The following is a 22,906-nucleotide window of genomic DNA, read 5'->3' on the forward strand; positions in this document are numbered from 1 at the left end:
TCCTAAGGTTGTGGTGGTCCTGGTGGTCCTAAGGTTGTGGTGGTCCTAAGGTTGTGGTGGTCCTAAGGTTGTGGTGGAACTAAGGTTGTGGTGGTCCTAAGGTTGTGGTGGTCCTAAGGTTGTGGTGGCCCTAAGGTTGTGGTGGTCCTAAGGATGAGGTGGTCCTGGTGGTCCTAGGGCTGTGGTGGTCCTAGGTTTGTGGTGGTCCTAAGGTTGTGGTGGTCCTAAGGTTGTGGTGGTCCTAAGGCTGTGGTGGTCCTAAGGTTGTGGTGGTCCTAAGGCTGTGGTGGTCCTAAGGTTGTGGTGGTCCTAAGGCTGTGGTGGTCCTAAGGTTGTGGTGGTCCTAAGGTTGTGGTGGTCCTAAGGTTGTGGTGGTCCTAAGGTTGTGGTGGTCCTAAGGCTGTGGTGGTCCTAAGGTTGTGGTGGTCCTAAGGTTGTGGTGGTCCTAAGGTTGTGGTGGTCCTAAGGTTGTGGTGGTCCTAAGGTTGTGGTGGTCCTAATGTTGTGGTGGTCCAGTGGTTGTGGTGGTCCTAAGGTTGTGGTTGTCCTACGGTTGTTGTGGTCCTAAGGTTGTGGTGGTCCTAAGGTTGTGGTGGTCCTAAGGTTGTGGTGGTCCTAAGGTTGTGGTGGTCCTAGGGTTGTGGTGGTCCTAAGGTTGTGGTGGTCCTAAGGTTGTGGTGGCCCTGGTGGTCCTAAGGTTGTGGTGGTCCTAAGGTTGTGGTGGTCCAGTGGTTGTGGTGGTCCTAAGGTTGTGGTTGTCCTACGGTTGTTGTGGTCCTAAGGTTGTGGTGGTCCTAAGGTTGTGGTGGTCCTAAGGTTGTGGTGGTCCTAAGGTTGTGGTGGTCTTAAGGTTGTGGTGGTCCTAAGGTTGTGGTGGTCCTAAGGTTGTGGTGGTCCTAAGGTTGTGGTGGTCCTAAGGTTGTGGTGGTCCTACGGTTGTGGTGGTCCAGTGGTTGTGGTGGTCCTAAGGTTGTGGTGGCCCTAAGGTTGTGGTGGTCCTAAGGTTGAGGTGGTCCTAAGGTTGTGGTGGTCCTAATGTTGTGGTGGTCCAGTGGTTGTGGTGGTCCTAAGGTTGTGGTGGTCCAGTGGTTGTGGTGGTCCAAAGGTTGTGGTGGTTCAGTTGTTGTGGAGGTTCTAAGGTTGTGGTGGTCCTACGGTTGTGGTGGTCCTAAGGTTGTGGTGGTCCTACGGTTGTGGTGGTCCTAAGGTTGTGGTGGTCCTGGTGGTCCTAGGGTTGTGGTGGTCCTACGGTTGTGGTGGTCCTAAGGTTGTGGTGGTCCTACGGTTGTGGTGGTCCTAAGGTTGTGGTGGTCCTAAGGTTGTGGTGGTCCTACGGTTGTGGTGGTCCTAAGGTTGTGGTGATCCTACGGTTGTGGTGGTCCAGTGGTTGTGGTGGTCCTAAGGTTGTGGTGGTCCTAAGGTTGTGGTGGCCCTGGTGGTCCTAAGGTTGTGGTGGTCCTAAGGTTGTGGTGGCCCTGGTGGTCCTAAGGTTGTGGTGGTCCTAAGGTTGTGGTGGTCCTACGGTTGTGGTGGCCCTAAGGTTGTGGTGGTCCTAAGGTTGTGGTGGTCCTAAGGTTGTGGTGGTCCTACGGTTGTGGTGGCCCTAAGGTTGTGGTGGTCCTGGTGGTCCTAGGGTTGTGGTGGTCCTAAGGTTGTGGTGGTCCTAAGGTTGTGGTGGTCCTAAGGTTGTGGTGGCCCTGGTGGTCCTAAGGTTGTGGTGGTCCTAAGGTTGTGGTGGCCCTGGTGGTCCTAAGGTTGTGGTGGTCCTAAGGTTGTGGTGGTCCTAAGGTTGTGGTGGTCCTAAGGTTGTGGTGGTCCTAAGGTTGTGGTGGTCCTAATGTTGTGGTGGTCCAGTGGTTGTGGTGGTCCTAAGGTTGTGGTGGTCCTAAGGTTGTGGTGGTCCTAAGGTTGTGGTGGTCCTAAGGTTGTTGTGGTCCTAAGGTTGTGGTGGTCCTAAGGTTGTGGTGGTCCAGTGGTTGTGGTGGTCCTAAGGTTGTGGTGGTCCTAAGGTTGTGGTTGTCCTACGGTTGTTGTGGTCCTAAGGTTGTGGTGGTCCTAAGGTTGTGGTGGTCCTAAGGTTGTGGTGGTCCTAGGGTTGTGGTGGTCCTAAGGTTGTGGTGGTCCTAAGGTTGTGGTGGCCCTGGTGGTCCTAAGGTTGTGGTTGTCCTAATGTTGTGGTGGTCCTAATGTTGTGGTGGTCCAGTGGTTGTGGTAGTCCAGTGGTTGTGGTGGTCCTAAGGTTGTGGTGGTCCTAAGGTTGTGGTGGTCCTAAGGTTGTGGTTGTCCTAATGTTGTGGTGGTCCTAATGTTGTGGTGGTCCTGGTGGTCCTAAGGTTGCGGTGGTCCTGGTGGTCCTAAGGGTGTGGTGTATGAGGCTGTGGTGGGATGGGTGGAGAAAGCAGATATGTCATAACGGTGAGAAGGATATGTTGTCATGTTTACTGACATGTATTCCAGCCAAAGATAGGTGTATAAACGGTGTGGGGCCTGTTTTATATCGTCGTATTGAACCAACAGTTAACACATTAAACCATTCAACTTTAAGTAAAGTGTGTATATAAGCCATTTACACTAGACGAAGTTAGCTAAAAACAATCAATATTTAAATCTCGGTCGGGGTAACGCTACAATTTCTAGGGACTCGTCAATCCCCCCCCCCCCCACCAATCTCTATCCACCCACACACAGGGCACTTCCGTTACGCGATATTGAACAATTAGCCGGAAATGGAAGGGTAGACTGGTTGGGTGTTGGGGGGGGGGGGGAGGGATCAAAAGATTTTATTCAATGACCGAAGGTGTGGCAGGCGGGAAATTAAAGAACTGGCTTAAAGACAGCATTGGCAGGTAGAGTCCAATGGTGTGGGGACAGTTGTGTGAGGTAGAATACAATGGTGTGTGGACAGTTGTGTGAGGTAGAATACAATGGTGTGTGGACAGTTGTGTGAGGTAGAATCCAGTGGTGTGTGGACAGTTGTGTAAGGCAGGTAGAAACCAGTGGTGTGTGGACAGTGATTTGTAAGTCAGGTAGTTGGCTTGTATGTGTGGGTTAGTGGGTGTAAATAGAATCAGCTTTTAACGATTAACTTAAAAACGCAGGGATTAGACAACTATTTAAAGCAGTTTGAACATGCAGTAAAGTCTATATTTAAGGCATGTTATGTCCTAAAATGTAAGGCTATTGCAAACCTATTTTAACCAGTCGTCATAATCCATGTGTTATTGTAAGAGTTTGGGTTAGGCTAGGGTCTCTTCCTAAATATTAGTAAATGTATCCAATTGAATAATATAGTGACCCTCGCTTTTCTTTACAGTTATTTAAAAAGTATCGTATTCTTATTTTTTAAAGAAAATCTATTTATTTTCTCCTTTTAGTGTATTATTACATGAAAGCTTGTTACTAAAACGATTTCAAGCATTAAAATAAATTACGCTACAAAATTTAATGAGTGTAAAAATTGTTTGAACTCACAGCTTCTAGCTAAAAACATCAAACTGCCACAATTGGTCGGAATTGGTTGTTTGAAATATTATGCATTACAATTTAAAATCAATACACGAAAAACAGTTCAAATTTAAAGCATTATTTTAAACAGCCCATTTTAGTTTAGCTTTGGTCTACTCTACAATCAAACAACAGGCGCATCACAAATGTTATTTTTAGCCAAACGACATGCCGATTGCCGGTTTGACCTAACTAAGCCAAATAAGTTGACCAGGCTTAGGTCAACAATGCGGGCTTTAGCGGCAGGACTGAGAATAACAGTGAGATGCCTGGGGTATGAGTCGTGGTTTAGGTGACCCACGGTCAGATTATCAACATTTTCTTTAACACTTTGAATTTTGTAAGGCGTTATGTAGAAAAATTAATTCTAAGAAAATGTCATGCAAAATGTATTTAGATTTTAGAATCAAGATAAGGACTAGATCTAGAATTCAAGAAATTAAAGCGACCATCTGTAGCGCAAAAAACAACAAAAAACATAAAAAAAACTACAACAGTTGATTTTTGTCAACTGTATAAGGTTGAAAGGTCACGTAGGTCATAGTTTAATTAATATATCAAATTTTGAAATAAAATAGAAACACAAACATACATTTCCAAACCTGACGACCCAAAGGGCGTTTTAAATCAGAGATATAATTTTTGGTATTCATGAACAAAAGTTTTAAATCAGAGATATAATTGTTGGTATTCATAAACAAAAGTGTAAAAGAATTAACGAATTCTTACCGTAGGCTGTTAGTTTCCGGGCTAAATATTTACAGCTTCCGAAATGGTATCAAATGTCTGATTGACCAAATTGGCTAAAATAGATCTAATTAATTAATAATGAACAGCAGCCGCGTGTAATTAAATCCTCGTGTTTCATACCGGTGCGTTAGCCTCGTGCTGGTTCTACTGACCCAATCAAGCGTGACAAAAAAAAATTTCCCGCGCTCAGCACAATTTGATTGACGTCTGGTAGTAGGTGGGCAGACGTATAACAATCGATTGATTGGGAGGTACGCAAGTATGTGTGTACGCTTGTTTGTTTGCTATGTCAACGTCTGCAGGTACAACAAGAGTTGATGAACACACGAGACACAGCCGTCTGCTGAAGACATACTGTGTCGTCTGCATAGAAAGTTGACGGCTGGTAAAACCCCAGCTGCTCGTGGAATCTCCGACTACTCACCCATGTGACGCATCGGTTCGTCCATCGTTGCTATTTTTAGATTTAATAAAGGACAAGAGTTGATTTTTGAAAACCCAGAATTGTTATTATTTGTAGATATGTTTTGATAAAGATTTGTGTTGCTTTTACTGGTAGGATTGAATAATTTTGACTTGTTGGAGCCAATATAGCTAACATACACACTTTATATATATATATATATATATATATATATATATATATATATATATATATATATATATATATATATATATATATATATATATATATATATATATCTTTATGGGTAATATGGCTAACAGCTTTGACAGCTACAGCTACAGATATCATTTTTTACTAATCTTATGAAACTAGCAGGAGATACTTCATGAACCAACTTGAAGCAGACGTTAGCATCTTCTACCAAACATTTCAACCAAATCTTCGGCAGACGATTCATTAAATGCTGACGTCTGAGAAAAAAAATCCCACCAATAAAAAAAAACTTGGTACCAGTTCCAGATATTAAAAGTATATCAGGGGTCGTGGATGGACGGCTGCAAGAAGACGATGAATAATGTACATACTCTCACACCCCTACGCCACGACTCTCCGGCCTAGTGGGTGTGAATGACGTCATGTTTACCCGTAGATAATTAAAACGTTACCATGTGATGACGTCAATCATTGCGCAGAGGCCAATCAGTAAACAGTTTTACGTTTTTTTTTACACTGGATAATCAAAAAGTAGGAGGAACTGACCGGAAGTACGGTGTGTGTGTGTGTTTGTGTGTGTGTGTGTGTGTGTTTGTGTGTGATGAAGGGTTACTGCCCTTGTATTTACAGGAAGACTGTTCATTGGATCTGTCCAGCGTAAAGGTATGCTGCGCAACCTCCATTCAATTGAAATAAGAGTTGAATAAGTAACCTTTAAAATACGTAACAGAAGTTTCATTAAAAAGGTTTTCGCCGTTGTTTTTTTATGAAAGAAAATTAGAACAGTCTAAAGATGTTTTAGACATTTCATATATATTTCAATGTATTTGAATGTATATACTCATTATGTTTAAGAGTGTTTAATTGAAATTTTTATCTCTATTTCAGTACAAAGTCAACAGTTTTAAAAGTGAGTGGTCAACTTGAACACCTCTATTTCACCACATAATCTTTTGGTTTAGGAGATTTTTGTCAACAGTTTCACGTCTAGCTCAACAAGAAAATAGATTTTCCCTCGACCACAAGACACCAACACCCACAGACGAGTGACTTCTTGTGGGTCCGCGCGGATTAGCTGATGAGCTTTGTTAGGGTCCGCGTGGCACGAGCCAGCGTTACAATCACAGCAGGCGTGCTGAGGTGCACCAGGTGTAGAGACACCTGTAAATAAACACCTTGACCCACGCTCGCTTTAGCTGTCTTTACGGTTTAGTCAATGAAAGAAGGTTAAAATCGTCAGAGATTTGTTGTGGAATATTAAATAAGTTAACGTTCGGAGGACATAACTTACAAAGTGGCAATATTTTAATGCTAAAATATTCAGTAAAAACAAAAATTGAAATGAATTGAAATTAGAAGACAATTAATTATATTTAAGTTGTCAACAAAATAATAGTATCGCGATTTTATAAGTTTTAAAGCAAGGTAATAGTCATGTCTAAAAAACACAAAAATTGCTATTTTTTTTTTTTTTTTTTTTTTTTTTTTTACAATTACAAGTTTTGCAATAACAAAGTTCACATAAAAATGAACATAGACTTGGGGGTGAAAAAAATTGCTATAATTGTTAGGTGAAGAATTAGGTTTTCTGTTGTGGTTAGTTTGCATTAGTTTTTGATTAGACTAGAACTACGGTTATCGTAAGCAGTGTTCTATAAAAAATCATGTTTTCGACAATAAAGGAAAACAAAAGAAAAAAAATCAACAACTATGTCGCTGGGCCCGATCTGAAAGAAAAGACGTTCGAATCCGTGTTGACAAACTGACTCAAGTCAGGAGTCAAGGGACTGAATCAACAAATCATAGCAGCCTGTCAATACTCAACAGCTCATCACTTATGATTGTCTCCCTTGTCTAAAGGCGTCAGTCTGGGTTGAACCAGTTAACGCGTGCAAATAGTTTTTTGTCCAAATACCACGTGACACACGTCCAGACGTTTGTAGTTTAAAAAAAAAAATCATTTGTCAATATCTTGTGTTGACCATTTTATCAATAAAGCAAATTATGGTCGCCAGCCATTTCTGGAGTTTTTTTAATTATTTTAAAAAGCTATTTAGCTCTTTAGGAGATGTTGGAAGGTGATGGTAATTTATATCCCGTTAATTTTATAGGGTATTTATGTAAGCAGTTGTTTAAATTATATTAAAATGAAAAATTTAATTACTTGATATTTGTTAGACAAGCAAGTCTAGAGAAGTTTGGGAAATGATTTCTTTAAGAGAATATCTTTAAAAGTTGGAAAAAACATGGAAACCCTGGAAGAAAGTAGAGATCAGATACAAATAAAGCGTACTTTTAGAGATAAGATACTTATAAAGTGTATTTTTAAAGATAAGATACTTATAAAGTGTATTTTTAGAAATCAGATACAAATAAAATGTATTTTTAGTTTTTTTTTATAATACAATGCTCCGATTGTAAAGTTTTGAAATGCATTGAAAATAAAAATAAATAAAAATCTATTATAACAGTACTGTATAATAACAGATACAACTATATTGATATCTGTTATATAGACATGAAGAAATACAGAAGATATGGTACCAGCAAGTACCAATGTGGTGGTACTGCTGTGATGGTATCAATATAATGGTTTCACTGATGGAATTACTATGATGATATGATGGCACTACCACTATGATGGTGAGATGGTACAACTGCAATCGTGTGATGGCACCATTTTGATGGTACCACTATGTTGGCCCCACTAAAACTTTATTTTCAGAAATTACCATTCAAGGAAGGTTAAATAAACCATGCCAATTTTATGTCATTCAATGCAAGAAAATGCGTTATTTATAATAATCTAAGAAAGACAACTGTGATTTTTGTTTAACTGTGGTTAAAGAGGGTTGTCGGTCCTGTGTTACTGGGTTGTTGTTTTTTTTAAATCCTTTTTATTGTCAATAAAAATAATAATTATAATTAGTCAATTGGGCATTAACTTGAAAATATCTTTTTAAACAATAAACAATGCTAATGAAAATAAAAGGGGGTATAACAAAAAGCAACTGTTGAGATTTTGACAAGAATGTATTTGAAAAAGTAGGGGAAAAAACCTAGCAACTTACTTGTGAATCCTCCTCAAATTTATCAAAATCTCTGATCAGCTGTTCCACGTGCATGACAGAGTTACCCAGCTCTTCTGTTTGGGACTCCAATGTTTCTAATCTCCTCTCCATGGAGAACTGAACCTGAAGATTTCACACACAAAATTTACAAACTGAACCTGAAGATTTCACAACAAGAAATTTAAACCAACTAAACCTACACGATTTTTACAAAATTACTTTCTAAGCACAACTGTATCAACATGTTTTTAACAATATTCCCTTAAGACAACTGAGCCTACCAATTTTAAGAAAATTATCTATTACATAGTGGGATTAGAATTTACGGGTCGTTGATAAATGACGTCACACTCGTAGGGGGGAGGGGGTCCGTAATTTTGGGACGGTGTGTGATGAGGGGGACAGGGGGGGGGGGGGGACGGGGTTCAGGTAGAGTGATGTCACTTTTTAGCTTTATCAAAAAGCAATGTTAGAAAATGAGTTTTAGCCATTATTTCGCGTTTTAGAAAACGGTTTTAATAAATTGATAAAAAAATACTCTATGTTGACGAAATTCTGACATGATTTTGTAAAAATATCGATGTTTTAATAAAAATTTAACAGCAATTTTGAAAGCTAAGATGTGAAGTCATTTTAGGGGGGGGGGGTCTACCTTTTTGTGACACCGTGTGACGGAGGGGAGGGGTGAGGTAAAAAAAATCGTCAAATAAAAAGCGTAACGTCATTTATGGATGACCCCTTACTTGTAGATCTACTTAAACTAGAAATAAAACTAATAGGACTAACACTAAAAACTAAAGAAAACCAATTTCCTTGAGGTTAAGAATCAAATTGAAACAACATAAAAACAGCTTTAAACAAATCAAAGATTAAAAATCAAACTCACCAACTTAAACTCCTCTTCAAACCGTCTGACAACCAGACACTGTTTTAATTTGGCCTCGTGTCTGTGCCAGAACTCACCAAACCCAGTTCTGCTCTCATCCAGCTGGACCAGCAACCTAGGTCAAGGTTAACATTTTATATTAGTGGGTCAAGCAATCTAGGTCAAGGTTAACATTTTATATTAGTTGGTAAAGGTTAACATAATTTTATATTAGTTGGTCAAGCAAGCTAAGTCAAGTACACTAGATAAAGTTTAACATTAGTTTAGTTAAGTTGAACAAGCAAGCTAGGTCATATATAACATCATTTTAAAACAAAAGCGGAGTTTCTGACAGTTTAAATGAGATTGTAGAGATTTTAAAATGTTTTGTCTTTTTTTTTGTTAATGAATTTGCTTATGAACAGATGATGGTTTGACAAAAATGGAAGAAAACATTGCGAAGTATAATTATATATATATATATATATATATATATATATATATATATATATATATATATATATATATATATATATATATATATATATATATATACATTCACAGTCAACCGTGTATATTTCAGTTTTTATATCTCCTTTTTCTTATCTAAAAAGATATACATTACAAGGTTAACCTTTGTGAAAATATGGGATTCAGTGTGTTTATTAGATCTGTCTTGTAAATTAGAACAAAATTGTGAGAAAGTTAAATTCTAGTTACTTCCCTTAGTGAAAAACTAGTCTTTATTTGTCTGTGGTAGAAGCTGGTGGTGCATAAAATAAAATATTTCATACCAACCAGGACTGTGTATTGTTATATAACTTATCTTCAGATATTTCTTAATATAACATGGCACTTTTAGCAACCAACCCCTTCCCTCAAACCATAACACAATATTGTCGGCCTACAACAAAAACTCAGTGGTCAGTGACTTGAAAATACATTTTGGGAATCAGAATAGAAAACAATATTCACTTGTCAAATCTTTATTACAAACCAAAGCAAAGCTTTTAAGGTTCTATTTATAGAATTTTTGTGTAAACCATCTTTGTTAAATGTATTATTTAAATATTTGAAATAACAGATAAAAAAGGGAGAATCAAACGCTTGGATAGAAACATCACCCTACCCCATATAACAGATATTACAAACTGTTAAGCCACCCCACCCCCTCCACTCCATACAATATGTGCATCCTTAGTGTATCAGTGGTAATGATGATATGAATAAATTATGAATTTAAATTATGCATGTAATTAAGTGAGGCAGGTGGCACTTCCTGAATTAGAACAGCTGGTCTTGTGGTAATTAATAATTAGAAGGTGAACTCAGCATTTAATATTGTTGACTAGGTTGAACTAATGAAGCATTATGTAGAAGTCATAAGGCAGATCTATTTTGTAATACATTTTAAAGATGTATGTCTGTGTGTGTATGTACGTGTGTCTGTACATATGTATCTATGTACATGTGTGTTATGTATATGAATGTATGTACATGTGTGCGTTGGTGTGTGTGTGGAAAAGTGTGTGGAAACTAGGATTAAATCTTGTAAAAATGTGTGTGCATGCATGTGTATGTGTGTGAGTGAGAGAAGGCTTTTAAAACTTTTTAAGGCTGTGTATGAGTGTGTACATGTGTGTGTGTTGGGGGGGGGGGGGGAGTGGGGGCATGTCATAAATCTGGATCCAACTTTTTAATTTACCTCTCCAGCTCTAAGACATGGCAGAGTTTTGTCAAGGGTGTGTTAGAGTTGTCCCCCTTGATGCACTTGAGCAGAGTCTCCCCGTGGGCTGAAGCGCTGTCTATATCCTCCAGCAGTTCCTTCCTCTCCGCCATACAGACACGCATCACCGCCTCTGTGCCTGTGTGAGTACACAATTTTTTTTTAAATACACAACAGCAAAAAATAAAATTTGGTTTTTAAGTTTAGACACTAGTTATTTAGTCTGTAGTTAAAGTACTTATAGTATTAGTTTCTTTAATATGTTGTATACTGTTTATAGCTTTTACTAAGTTGTTACAACTATATACGTAGAATAATGAATAATTATCACTAAACTGTTTATTAAAATTTATGTTTATTTGTTATAAACAAATATGTAAATAAGTAGAGCTAATAATAAACATAGATTGACAGCTGTTACCCAGTATATACATACAATCAATAGCAATGTTAATAACATGACACACACACACACTAAATAAAATGACACACACACACTAATTAACATGATACACACACACTAAATAACATGACACACACACTAAATAACATGACACACACACACACTAAATAAAATGACACACACACTAAATAAGATGACACACACACATTAAATAACATGACACACACTAAATAACATGACACACACACTAAATAACATGACACACACACATTAAATAACATGACACACACACATTTAATAACATGACACACACACACATTAAACAACATAACACACACACACATACTAAGTAACATTACACACACACACACTTAAAAAATTTTGTAAACTTTTTTTTTACATTTTGATTTCTCAATATGTTACAAATTTCACCAGATTGTTTAAAGTAAGGACAACTTACGACTGACTGACATATGGACAACTGATGTCTAACAGATGGACAACTGACAACTGATAAAAACATAGACACCTGACGACTGACTAACAGATAGATAGCTAGAGATTAATAATAACTTGTTACCAGTGACGTCATTGGGCAGCTCTCTCTCCTCCATTTTCTTAACCACAGCAGACAGGTTGGTGGAGATCTGGGCGGTGTTCTTGGAGAACTTTTCTACAGCCTGCCAGGATTGGTTGGATTTTGTTTCAGAGAACAGGATTGGTTGGATTTTGTTTCAGAGAACAGGATTGGTTGGATTTTGTTTCAGAGAAAGGATTGGTTAGATTTTGTTTCAAAGAACAGGGTTGGTTAGATTTTGTTACAAAGAAGAGGATTGGTTAGATTTTGTTTCAAAAAACAGGATTGGTTAGATTTTGTTTCAAAGAACAGGGTTGGTTAGATTTTGTTACAAAGAAGAGGATTGGTTAGATTTTGTTTCAAAGAACAGGATTGGTTAGATTTTGTTTCAAAGAACAGGATTGGTTAGATTTTGTTTCAAACAGGATTGGTTAGATTTTGTTTCAGAGAACAGGATTGGTTAGATTTTGTTTCAAAGAACAGGATTGGTTAGATTTTGTTTCAAAGAACAGGATTGGTTGGATTTTGTTTCAAGGAACAGGATTGGTTGGATTTTGTTTCAAAGAACAGGATTGGTTAGATTTTGTTTCAAAGAACAGGATTGGTTAGATTTTGTTTCAAACAGGATTGGTTAGATTTTGTTTCAGAGAACAGGATTGGTTAGATTTTGTTACAAAGAAGAGGATTGGTTAGATTTTGTTTCAAAGAACAGGATTGGTTAGATTTTGTTTCAAAGAACAGGATTGGTTAGATTTTGTTTCAAAGAACAGGATTGGTTAGATTTTGTTTCAAAGAACAGGATTGGTTAGATTTTGTTTCAAAGAACAGGAGTGGTTAGATTTTGTTTCAGAGAACAGGATTGGTTAGATTTTGTTTCAAAGAACAGGATTGGTTAGATTTTGTTCCAATGACAGAGAATTCACAGATTGTGTATGAAAAAAAAATGTTATTTAAAATTATAATTGTTAAATTAAAAATTTTCAATGTATCAATAACAGTCTGATTGTGTTATGTTTATTTATACAGGTATGATATATGACAGGTAAGATGTTGATAAAGGTGTATGTTGATTCAAGTCAGATGTTGATTCAGATCAGATGTTGATAAAGGTGTATGTTGATACAGGTGTATGGTTACACAGGTGTATGTTGATTCTGGTCAGATGATTCAAGTGTATGCTGATTCAGATCAGGTTTTGATAAAGATGTATGTTGGTACAGGTGTATGTTGATACAGATGTATGTTGATACAGATGTATGTTGATACAGGTATATGTTGATACAGGTGTATGCTGATACAGGTAGGATGTTGATACAGGTGTATGTTGATACTCACAGATCTGTGCTCCGTCCACTCACTGGCATCAAACTCCAGTTCTCCGCCCACATCTAAGGTCAGCTGAGCTGTCTCAATGTAATCCTCCATGTCTTTTGGACTGTCACACAACACAACCTGGGGGGGGGGGAGACACAACACATTCTGGAGACTGGAACTTTAGCTAGGGATCAGCTTTAAATTCACACTAAACCCACACACAGACAACCACATTGATGACTAACATTATCCCAGGACTCAGCTTTTGTTAACATTACAACCCACACACAGACAACCACATTGATGACTAACATTATCCCAGGACTCAGCTTTTGTTAACATTACAACCCACACACAGACAACCACATTGATGACTAACATTATCCCAGGACTCAGCTTTTGTTAACATTACAACCCACACACAGACAACCACATTGATGACTAACATTATCCCAGGACTCAGCTTTTGTTAACATTACAACCCACACACAGACAACCACATTGATGACTAACATTATCCCAGGACTCAGCTTTAAATTAACACTAAACCCACACACAGACAACCACATTGATGACTAACATTATCCCAGGACTCAGCTTTTGTTAACATTACAACCCACACACACCCCAAGACATTGGTTACTATACAGCAGTGTGCATCAATGTCTTGTGAAAGAGGTGAAAGGTGAGTTAATCACTGACCTTGAACTCCAGTTCCTCTTTGACGAACTTTGACCTGAAGTCAGCAAACGCCCTCTGGAAGAAACCTTTTGGCTGCAGCAGGAACACGACTTGAATGTGGACAGGGAAGAACGCCTGCAACAAGTATAGAAACAAGTTGCAGGTCATGCAACAAATCCTCTGGATATGTTACGTTTTTACAGTAAATAAGGACAGGGAAGAACGCCTGCAACAAGTATAGAAACAAGTTGCAGGTCATGCAACAAATCTTCTGTATATGTTACGTTTTTACAGTAAATAAGGACAGGGAAGAACGCCTGCAACAAGTATAGAAACAAGTTGCAGGTCATGCAACAAATCTTCTGTATATGTTACGTTTTTACAGTAAATAAGGACAGGGAAGAACGCCTGCAACAAGTATAGAAACAAGTTGCAGGTCATGCAACAAATCCTCTGGATATGTTACGTTTTTACAGTAAATAAAGACAGGGAAGAACGCCTGCAACAAGTATAGAAACAAGTTGCAGGTCATGCAACAAATCTTCTGTATATGTTACGTTTTTACAGTAAATAAGGACAGGGAAGAACGCCTGCAACAAGTATAGAAACAAGTTGCAGGTCATGCAACAAATCCTCTGGATATGTTACGTTTTTACAGTAAATAAAGACAGGCAAGAACGCCTGCAACAAGTATAGAAACAAGTTGCAGGTCATGCAACAAATCCTCTGGATATGTTACGTTTTTACAGTAAATAAAGACAGGGAAGAACGCCTGCAACAAGTATAGAAACAAGTTGCAGGTCATGCAACAAATCCTCTGAATATGTTACGTTTTTACAGTAAATAAGGACAGGGAAAATGCCTGCAACAAGTATAGAAACAAGTTGCAGGTCATGCAACAAATCCTCTGAATATGTTACGTTTTTACAGTAAATAAGGACAGGGAAAAACGCCTGCAACAAGTATAGAAACAAGTTGCAGGTCATGCAACAAATCCTCTGGATATGTTACGTTTTTACAGTAAATAAAGACAGGGAAGAACGCCTGCAACAAGTATAGAAACAAGTTGCAGGTCATGCAACAAATCCTCTGAATATGTTACGTTTTTACAGTAAATAAGGACAGGGAAAATGCCTGCAACAAGTATAGAAACAAGTTGCAGGTCATGCAACAAATCCTCTGAATATGTTACGTTTTTACAGTAAATAAGGACAGGGAAAAACGCCTGCAACAAGTATAGAAACAAGTTGCAGGTCATGCAACAAATCCTCTGAATATGTTACGTTTTTACAGTAAATAAGGACAGGGAAAAACGCCTGCAACAAGTATAGAAACAAGTTGCAGGTCATGCAACAAATCCTCTGAATATGTTACGTTTTTACAGTAAATAAGGACAAGGAAAAACGCCTGCAACAAGTATAGAAACAAGTTGCAGGTCATGCAACAAATCCTCTGAATATGTTATGTTCTTACAGTAAATAGGGACAGGGAAAATGCCTGCAACAAGTATAGAAACAACTTGCAGGTCATGCAACAAATCCTCTGAATATGTTACGTTTTTACAGTAGATAAGGACAGGGAAAAACGCCTGCAACAAGTATAGAAACAAGTTGCAGGTCATGCAACAAATCCTCTGAATATGTTACGTTTTTACAGTAAATAAGGACAGGGAAAAACGCCTGCAACAAGTATAGAAACAAGTTGCAGGTCATGCAACAAATCCTCTGAATATGTTACGTTTTTACAGTAAATAAGGACAAGGAAAAACGCCTGCAACAAGTATAGAAACAAGTTGCAGGTCATGCAACAAATCCTCTGAATATGTTATGTTCTTACAGTAAATAGGGACAGGGAAAATGCCTGCAACAAGTATAGAAACAACTTGCAGGTCATGCAACAAATCCTCTGAATATGTTACGTTTTTACAGTAGATAAGGACAGGGAAAAACGCCTGCAACAAGTATAGAAACAAGTTGCAGGTCATGCAACAAATCCTCTGAATATGTTACGTTTTTACAGTAAATAAGGACAGGGAAAAACGCCTGCAACAAGTATACAAACAAGTTGCAGGTCATAGAACAAATCCTCTGAATATGTTATGTTCTTACAGTAAACAGGGACAGGGAAAATGCCTGCAACAAGTATAGAAACAAGTTGCAGGTCATGCAACAAATCCTCTGAATATGTTATGTTCTTACAGTAAATAGGGATAGGGAAAATGCCTGCAACAAGTATAGAAACAAGTTGCAGGTCATGCAACAAATCCTCTGAATATGTTATGTTCTTACAGTAAATAGGGACAGGGAAAATGCCTGCAACAAGTATAGAAACAACTTGCAGGTCATGCAACAAATCCTCTGAATATGTTACGTTTTTACAGTAGATAAGGACAGGGAAAAACGCCTGCAACAAGTATAGAAACAAGTTGCAGGTCATGCAACAAATCCTCTGAATATGTTACGTTTTTACAGTAAATAAGGACAGGGAAAAACGCCTGCAACAAGTATAGAAACAAGTTGCAGGTCATGCAACAAATCCTCTGAATATGTTACGTTTTTACAGTAAATAAGGACAAGGAAAAACGCCTGCAACAAGTATAGAAACAAGTTGCAGGTCATGCAACAAATCCTCTGAATATGTTATGTTCTTACAGTAAATAGGGACAGGGAAAATGCCTGCAACAAGTATAGAAACAACTTGCAGGTCATGCAACAAATCCTCTGAATATGTTACGTTTTTACAGTAGATAAGGACAGGGAAAAACGCCTGCAACAAGTATAGAAACAAGTTGCAGGTCATGCAACAAATCCTCTGAATATGTTACGTTTTTACAGTAAATAAGGACAGGGAAAAACGCCTGCAACAAGTATACAAACAAGTTGCAGGTCATGCAACAAATCCTCTGAATATGTTACGTTTTTACAGTAAATAAGGACAGGGAAAAACGCCTGCAAAAAGTATATAAACAAGTTGCAGGTCATGCAACAAATCCTCTGAGCATGTTATTTTTACAAGACATTTAACTGGCCTATTGTTCAATTCCTTTGACCAATGGAGTTTTCTAACGCAGGATACTATCTTAAGAGAACAACAGGTGCAGATGTCCACTACAGTCCATCAGTGTGGACATGGAGGCTGTGGTTCACCTGCTGTCCTCTAATTGGCCGCCAATCACGGCCTTCTAGAGCATTCTGACGTGAACTGGTCGGTCCCAGGGTCACTAGGTGTAATCTCTACCACACCCACCCACCAATCATCTTTGATTCCTACATATTTTAATCCATCCTCTGACCAACCCTCGAATTGTCAACTATCAAATATCTCAACTAACATTACAGAATGTCCCCAACTAACATCTCCTTATGGTCCCAACATCTCCCTTGGGGTCCCAACATCTCCCCTGTGGACCCAACATCTCCCCTGTGGCCCCAACATCTCCCCTGTGGCCCCAACATCTCCCCTGTGGTCCCAACATCTCCCCTGTGGTCCCAACATCTCCCCTGTGGTCCCAACATCTTCCTTGGGGTCCCAACATCTCCCCTGTGGTCCCAACATCTCCCTTGGGGTCCCAACATCTCCCCTGTGGTCCCAACATCTCCCCTGTGGTCCCAACATCTACCATGTGGCCCCAACATCTCCCCTGTGGTCCCAACATCTCCCCTGTGGTCCCAACATCTTCCTTGGGGTCCCAACATCTCCCCTGTGGTCCCAACATCTCCCCTGTGGTCCCAACATCTACCATGTGGCCCCAACATCTCCCCTGTGGTCCCAACATCTCCCCTGTGGTCCCAACATCTTCCCTTTGGTCCCAACATCTCCCCTGTGGCCACAACATCTCCCCCGGGGTCCCAACATCTCCCCTGTGGTCGCAACATCTCCCCTGTGGTCCCAACATCTCCCCTGTGGTCCCAACATCTCCCCTGTGGTCCCAACATCTTCCGTGTGGTCCCAACATCTCCCCTGTGGCCCCAACATCTCCCCCGGGGTCCCAACATCTCCCCTGTGGTCCCAACATCTCCCCTGTGGTCCCAACATCTCCCCCGGGGTCCCAACATCTCCCCTGTGGTCCCAACATCTCCCCTGTGGTCCCAACATCTCCCCTGTGGTCCCAACATCTCCCCTGTGGCCCCAACATCTCCCCCGGGGTCCCAACATCTCCCCTGTGGTCCCAACATCTCCCCTGTGGCCCCAACATCTCCCCTGTGGTCCCAACATCTCTTCCTGTGGTCCCAACATCTCCCCTATGGCCCCAACATCTCCCCCGGGGTCCCAACATCTCCCCTGTGGTCCCAACATCTCCCTACCCTGCAACGTGTCTACCCTGTTTAATCAGACGACCAAACTTACCGAGAGTTTGAGTAGGATGGCCTTGACCGCGCCCCAACTGTCTTGGCGTCTGTCTATCACTATCACAAACCCGGCCTCCGACTCGTGAAGCCTGGTGATATAGAGGACATTTTGTTACTAGGACATTTAGTTGGTAGGACATTTCGTTGGTAGGACATTTTGGTGGTAGGACATTTCGTTGGTAGGACATTAATGGTAGGACATTTTGTTAATAGGGCATTTTGTTGGTAGGAGATTTCGTTCGTAGGACATTGTTGGTAGGACATTTTGCTGGCAGGACATTTGTTGGTAGGACATTTTTTGTGGTAGGACAGTTCGTTGGTAGAACATTTAGTTGATAGGACATCATGCTGGATTTGTTGGTAGGACATTTTGTTGGTAGGACATTTTGATGGTAGGACATTTTGTTGGTAGGGCATTTTGTTAACGGGACTTTTAGTGTAAAGAGAGAGTCATTAATAAGAAACGCCGTTAAATGAGACATGTCGTTAAATAAGACGTGTCGTTAAACGAGACGTGTCGTTAAATAAGACGTGTCTCTACAGCAGTAGGTCACTACGATTTACTTTTATTGCCTGTACATCAATCTTATTTATTGATTATCGTTTGGAATTTTTAATAACCTTGTACTTTTAGTAACCTACTTTTCCCCTTGGAAACTGATGTAAAATTCGCACATAAATCTTTTTAGTTGTTAGCACAACATCCACAGATGAATAGATGAAAAAGGATTACGATTTATTTCGTTAAACAGGAACAATGTTTAGAGTTTTGATTTGGTTAGAGTTTTCATCTGGTTATTTCCCCGATTTATTTTTTAATTAACCCTTAACGCGGCCTTGTGATGAGTGGTCCTGACAGAATAGTTTGAGTTCATTTAAATATTTGCATGTGGGGAACAATACGATCAGGTGTTGGTTCATAATTATGTTTTATATGCACAAGTTTAGATTCTATTGATGGCTGCCAAACAAAGTTGTAAAGCAAAATTAAAGTAACTTTTCATAAACGTCGAAAATGGCGAAGTGAAAAGACAATGACATATGCAAATATTCTTGATCAAGCGACTGTTCCTATTCTATAGACTAGCAGTACCAACAAGATTTACTTGTGAGCAGAGTTTCTTCCAGACATCTCTTCGTGGGGCTCGTCCCCCCCCCCCCCCCGAACGAAACAGAATTTATATAGAAAATATATACATTTATTAGTGTGTGCCCCCCCCCTTCCCCCGGGAGAAAAAACCTGGAAGAAACACTGCTTGTGAGGACGATAAAAAATGGTTTTTATTTTTTATTTTATTTCACTCAACGTCTTTACACGTATTACAAACTATCGGAATTAATTTGATCTCGTTAAAAGAATTCAACATCGGAACAGAAATCAATGGCGTACCGTCCTATATTTAAAACACACAGAAAACAATGTATGGCTATGGTTTAAAAACGATAAAAATGGAAACGTTTAATATTAACTCGTTAAAAGTACTCCTAGATTTAATTGATTGGTGAAAACTCTGTTAATTTGTTTAAATGGCCGAGTTTAAAATACTTGATGGGGCTAATTGCGAACAATAATTCCCCCACCAATCAACCTCGACCACCCCCAAACAAACACACCCACCCAGTCGCTGCTAGGCATAAAAAAAATCTGAGTGAAATCATTATCGGTGATCAGCTTTGATATGCTTTGTGGTTATGATCAGATTTTTCAAATTAGATCTAGAATCTGATAGTAGGATTGAGGTGGGGGGGGGGGGGGACTGTCACAATCTATAAAGATGTCTACATCACCTGCTCCGTCCAGGATTCGAACACTGGACAAAGCCGTAAACGTGGATATTAAAACACACCCCTGTGACAGGGATTTAACCAAACCGGTCATCTCCCCGAAACCTGACTACAGGTGAGTTAAAACACGAGATTATAACCAAACCGGTCATCTCCCCGACACCTGACTACAGGTGGGTTAAACCAAACTCACGGTGTAATCCCACACAGGTAGGAAACTACCTTCCCATAATCCTCGTCTGGTACATCGGGCAGTCCGGGGCGGGCGGGGAATGTCATTATGGGCGCCCCATTTTTGGCTTTTCCTCCTGGGGAGAGTAGAAAGGAAAATCATGTCAATGATAAGCATCATTTTAAAATAATTTTAAAAAATTTAAATTTATGACGGTAAAGTGAATGATTTAAGTGCTAACCACCAAGACCACATGACAGTGAACCCGAAACTCCCGAGTTCCAACCCGGGGCCGATGAGAATCTTTAGCTGGGGACAGCAACCCATCTAGGGGAGACAACTCCGGCATCAAACAGGAATGGATTCCCTTAGACAAAAGTATTACCACCTCTGGTTTCCTTTCGGCAAGTACCAAACATACAGCTTAGCATTTCTTTAGACTTGACAGGCAAAGGTAGAGAGAGAGATGAAGATGTAGGACAACCCATGATCACTTTGTTTAATGTCCTGGGACCCACTCTGAAGATTCCACTTCCCTGGATTCATCCATTGTCTCCAGAGGCAAAAACAAAGATCCAAAAGTCGATCAAAAGTAGAATGAGTTTTAGGGTAGTAGTGAGACTAGTAGCGAAACTTACCAGAAAGTATGGCGTACTTTGTAGTAGTGAAACTAGCAGCGAAACTTACCAGAAAGTATAGCGTAACGGCGTACTTTGTAGTAGTGAGACTAGTAGCGAAACTTATCAGAAAGTATGGCGTACTTTGTAGTAGTGAAACTAGCAGCGAAACTTACCAGAAAGTATAGCGTAACGGCGTACTTTGTAGTAGTGAGACTAGTAGCGAAACTTATCAGAAAGTATGGCGTACTTTGTAGTAGTGAAACTAGCAGCGAAACTTACCAGAAAGTATAGCGTAACGGCGTACTTTGTAGTAGTGAGACTAGTAGCGAAACTTACCAGAAAGTATAGCGTAACGGCGTACTTTGTAGTAGTGAGACTAGTAGCGAAACTTACCAGAAAGTATGGCGTACTTTGTAGTAGTGAGACTAGTAGCGAAACTTACCAGAAAGTATGGCGTACTTTGTAGTAGTGAGACTAGTAGCGAAACTTACCAGAAAGTATGGCGTACTTTGTAGTAGTGAAACTAGCAGCGAAACTTACCAGAAAGTATAGCGTAACGGCGTACTTTGTAGTAGTGAGACTAGTAGCGAAACTTATCAGAAAGTATGGCGTACTTTGTAGTAGTGAAACTAGCAGCGAAACTTACCAGAAAGTATAGCGTAACGGCGTACTTTGTAGTAGTGAGACTAGTAGCGAAACTTACCAGAAAGTATGGCGTACTTTGTAGTAGTGAGACTAGTAGCGAAACTTACCAGAAAGTATGGCGTACTTTGTAGTAGTGAGACTAGTAGCGAAACTTACCAGAAAGTATAGCGTAACGGCGTACTTTGTAGTAGTGAGACTAGTAGCGAAACTTACCAGAAAGTATGGCGTACTTTGTAGTAGTGAGACTAGTAGCGAAACTTACCAGAAAGTATGGCGTACTTTGTAGTAGTAAGACTAGAAGCGACACTTACCAGAAAGTATGGCGTACTTTGTCTGGAGTAGCGAAGCTACGTCGATTACTTTGTACTGTTGTACTGTTTCATCCATGGCGCTTCCTACACAAAGTCACGGGATAATGATGGTTAACTTCAACTTAGATTTCAAACATCGGGGATTTGTTGGGGTTGTAAACACATATAATATTTTTAAGCTATACTTTCTGTGTTGGTCAATATGGTGGTCACAATGCTGTAGACAATTTGATTATTGGTTATCTCCATTATACGTTATTACATCTGTGGTCAGTCTGGTTATTTTTAACATGTGTTTCCTATCTGTGGTGGTCACCGCTAAGGTCAGGTCAGTTTAAATAGTTCAATGTCAGTTCTATTATCTGTGGTCAGTTCAAATGTCTTCAATTTCTGTTACTTCCTAATGTGTTTTTACATATATAGTATACATTCATTGCTTTTAAAAATGAAAAAAATAATTCTAGTTGGTGGTTTTAGTACTAAAGCATTCACGACACTACACGACTACGAATGATAATGATTTGCCTCGACCATGAAGCAAAACTGGGTAGGGAAGAGAACCTTTGGTAGGGGAGGCTACTCTAAAATATTTTTATATTTTTATCATGGCGTCTCGCCGAGTTGTCTCGAGTACTGCTCTCAGGGTCGACAAGGGCCGAGCATAAACCCTCGAGGGTGCCAATATTTCCAGGAGGGTGGTGTTGCCCCCCCCCCCCCCACCTACACAGGGCCGAGCATAAACCCTCGTGGGTGCCAATATTTCCAGGAGGGTGGTGTTGCCGTCGCCACCCCCATCTACACAGGGCCGAGCATAAACCCTCGAGGGTGCCAATATTTCCAGGAGGGTGGTACCCCCCCCCCCCCACCTAGACACAGGGCCGAGCATAAACCCTCGTGGGTGCCAATATTTCCAGGAGGGTGGTGTTGCCGTCCCCCCCCCCACCCAGACACAGTGGATATATACAAAGCCCACATTTTAAGGAGGACCGTCTTTACGTCCCCCCAGACACACCCAGACGGGAACCATTTGATAATTCACTCAGATGAATGATGTAGTTTCATTTATAGTACTAACGATATTCTCTGTAGTAGATTCTAATGGTCAGTGACTATCTGAGGTAAATAAAGATCCTAATGGTCAGTGGTAGAACTGGTAGACTAAAACTATATCCTATGGTTAGAATGTCTATGATGGGTTGGGTTTTAGTTAGTTTTGATTTTATCATAATTATGTCTTAATAGCCTTAGATATTTAACAGTTTAAAAGTGGAGACAAAACAGATTAAAACAGGGGACATAACAGATTAAAACAGGGGACATAAAATATTAAAAACAGGGGACATAAAATACTAAAAACAGGGGACATAACAGATTAAAAACAGGGGACATAAAATATTAAAAACAGGGGACATAACAGATTAAAACAGGGGACATAAAATATTAAAAACAGGGGACATAAAATACTAAAAACAGGGGACATAACAGATTAAAAACAGGGGACATAAAATATTAAA

The 22,906-nt window shown here is 39.7% G+C and overlaps 1 protein-coding gene across 7 annotated transcripts in view; it reads right to left on the reverse strand.

Annotated features, from left to right (window-relative positions):
* Positions 1-22,906, reverse strand: part of LOC131946727 (guanine nucleotide exchange factor DBS) — a 96,793-nt gene that overhangs the window by 31,630 nt on the left and 42,257 nt on the right. For 6 of the 7 annotated variants that reach the window (XM_059307653.1, XM_059307652.1, XM_059307647.1 and 3 more), the window contains 9 exons: positions 21,393-21,476; positions 19,838-19,952; positions 17,858-17,948; positions 13,532-13,645; positions 12,851-12,967; positions 11,519-11,618; positions 10,515-10,674; positions 8,831-8,945; positions 7,945-8,067 (listed from right to left, as the gene is read on the reverse strand). In XM_059307653.1, the coding sequence (XP_059163636.1) occupies positions 7,945-8,067; positions 8,831-8,945; positions 10,515-10,674; positions 11,519-11,618; positions 12,851-12,967; positions 13,532-13,645; positions 17,858-17,948; positions 19,838-19,952; positions 21,393-21,476 (1,019 nt within the window). Of the gene's footprint in view, positions 1-7,944; positions 8,068-8,830; positions 8,946-10,514; positions 10,675-11,518; positions 11,619-12,850; positions 12,968-13,531; positions 13,646-17,857; positions 17,949-19,837; positions 19,953-20,454; positions 20,471-21,392; positions 21,477-22,906 lie in introns of those variants that run through there. The other variant, XM_059307654.1, reaches the window with a different exon arrangement.

Source organism: Physella acuta, unplaced genomic scaffold (genome assembly GCF_028476545.2).
Source record: "Physella acuta isolate Inbredline_101_S28 unplaced genomic scaffold, ASM2847654v3 ptg000569l, whole genome shotgun sequence".
In the NCBI taxonomy this organism is placed as follows: Eukaryota; Metazoa; Mollusca; class Gastropoda; family Physidae; genus Physella; species Physella acuta.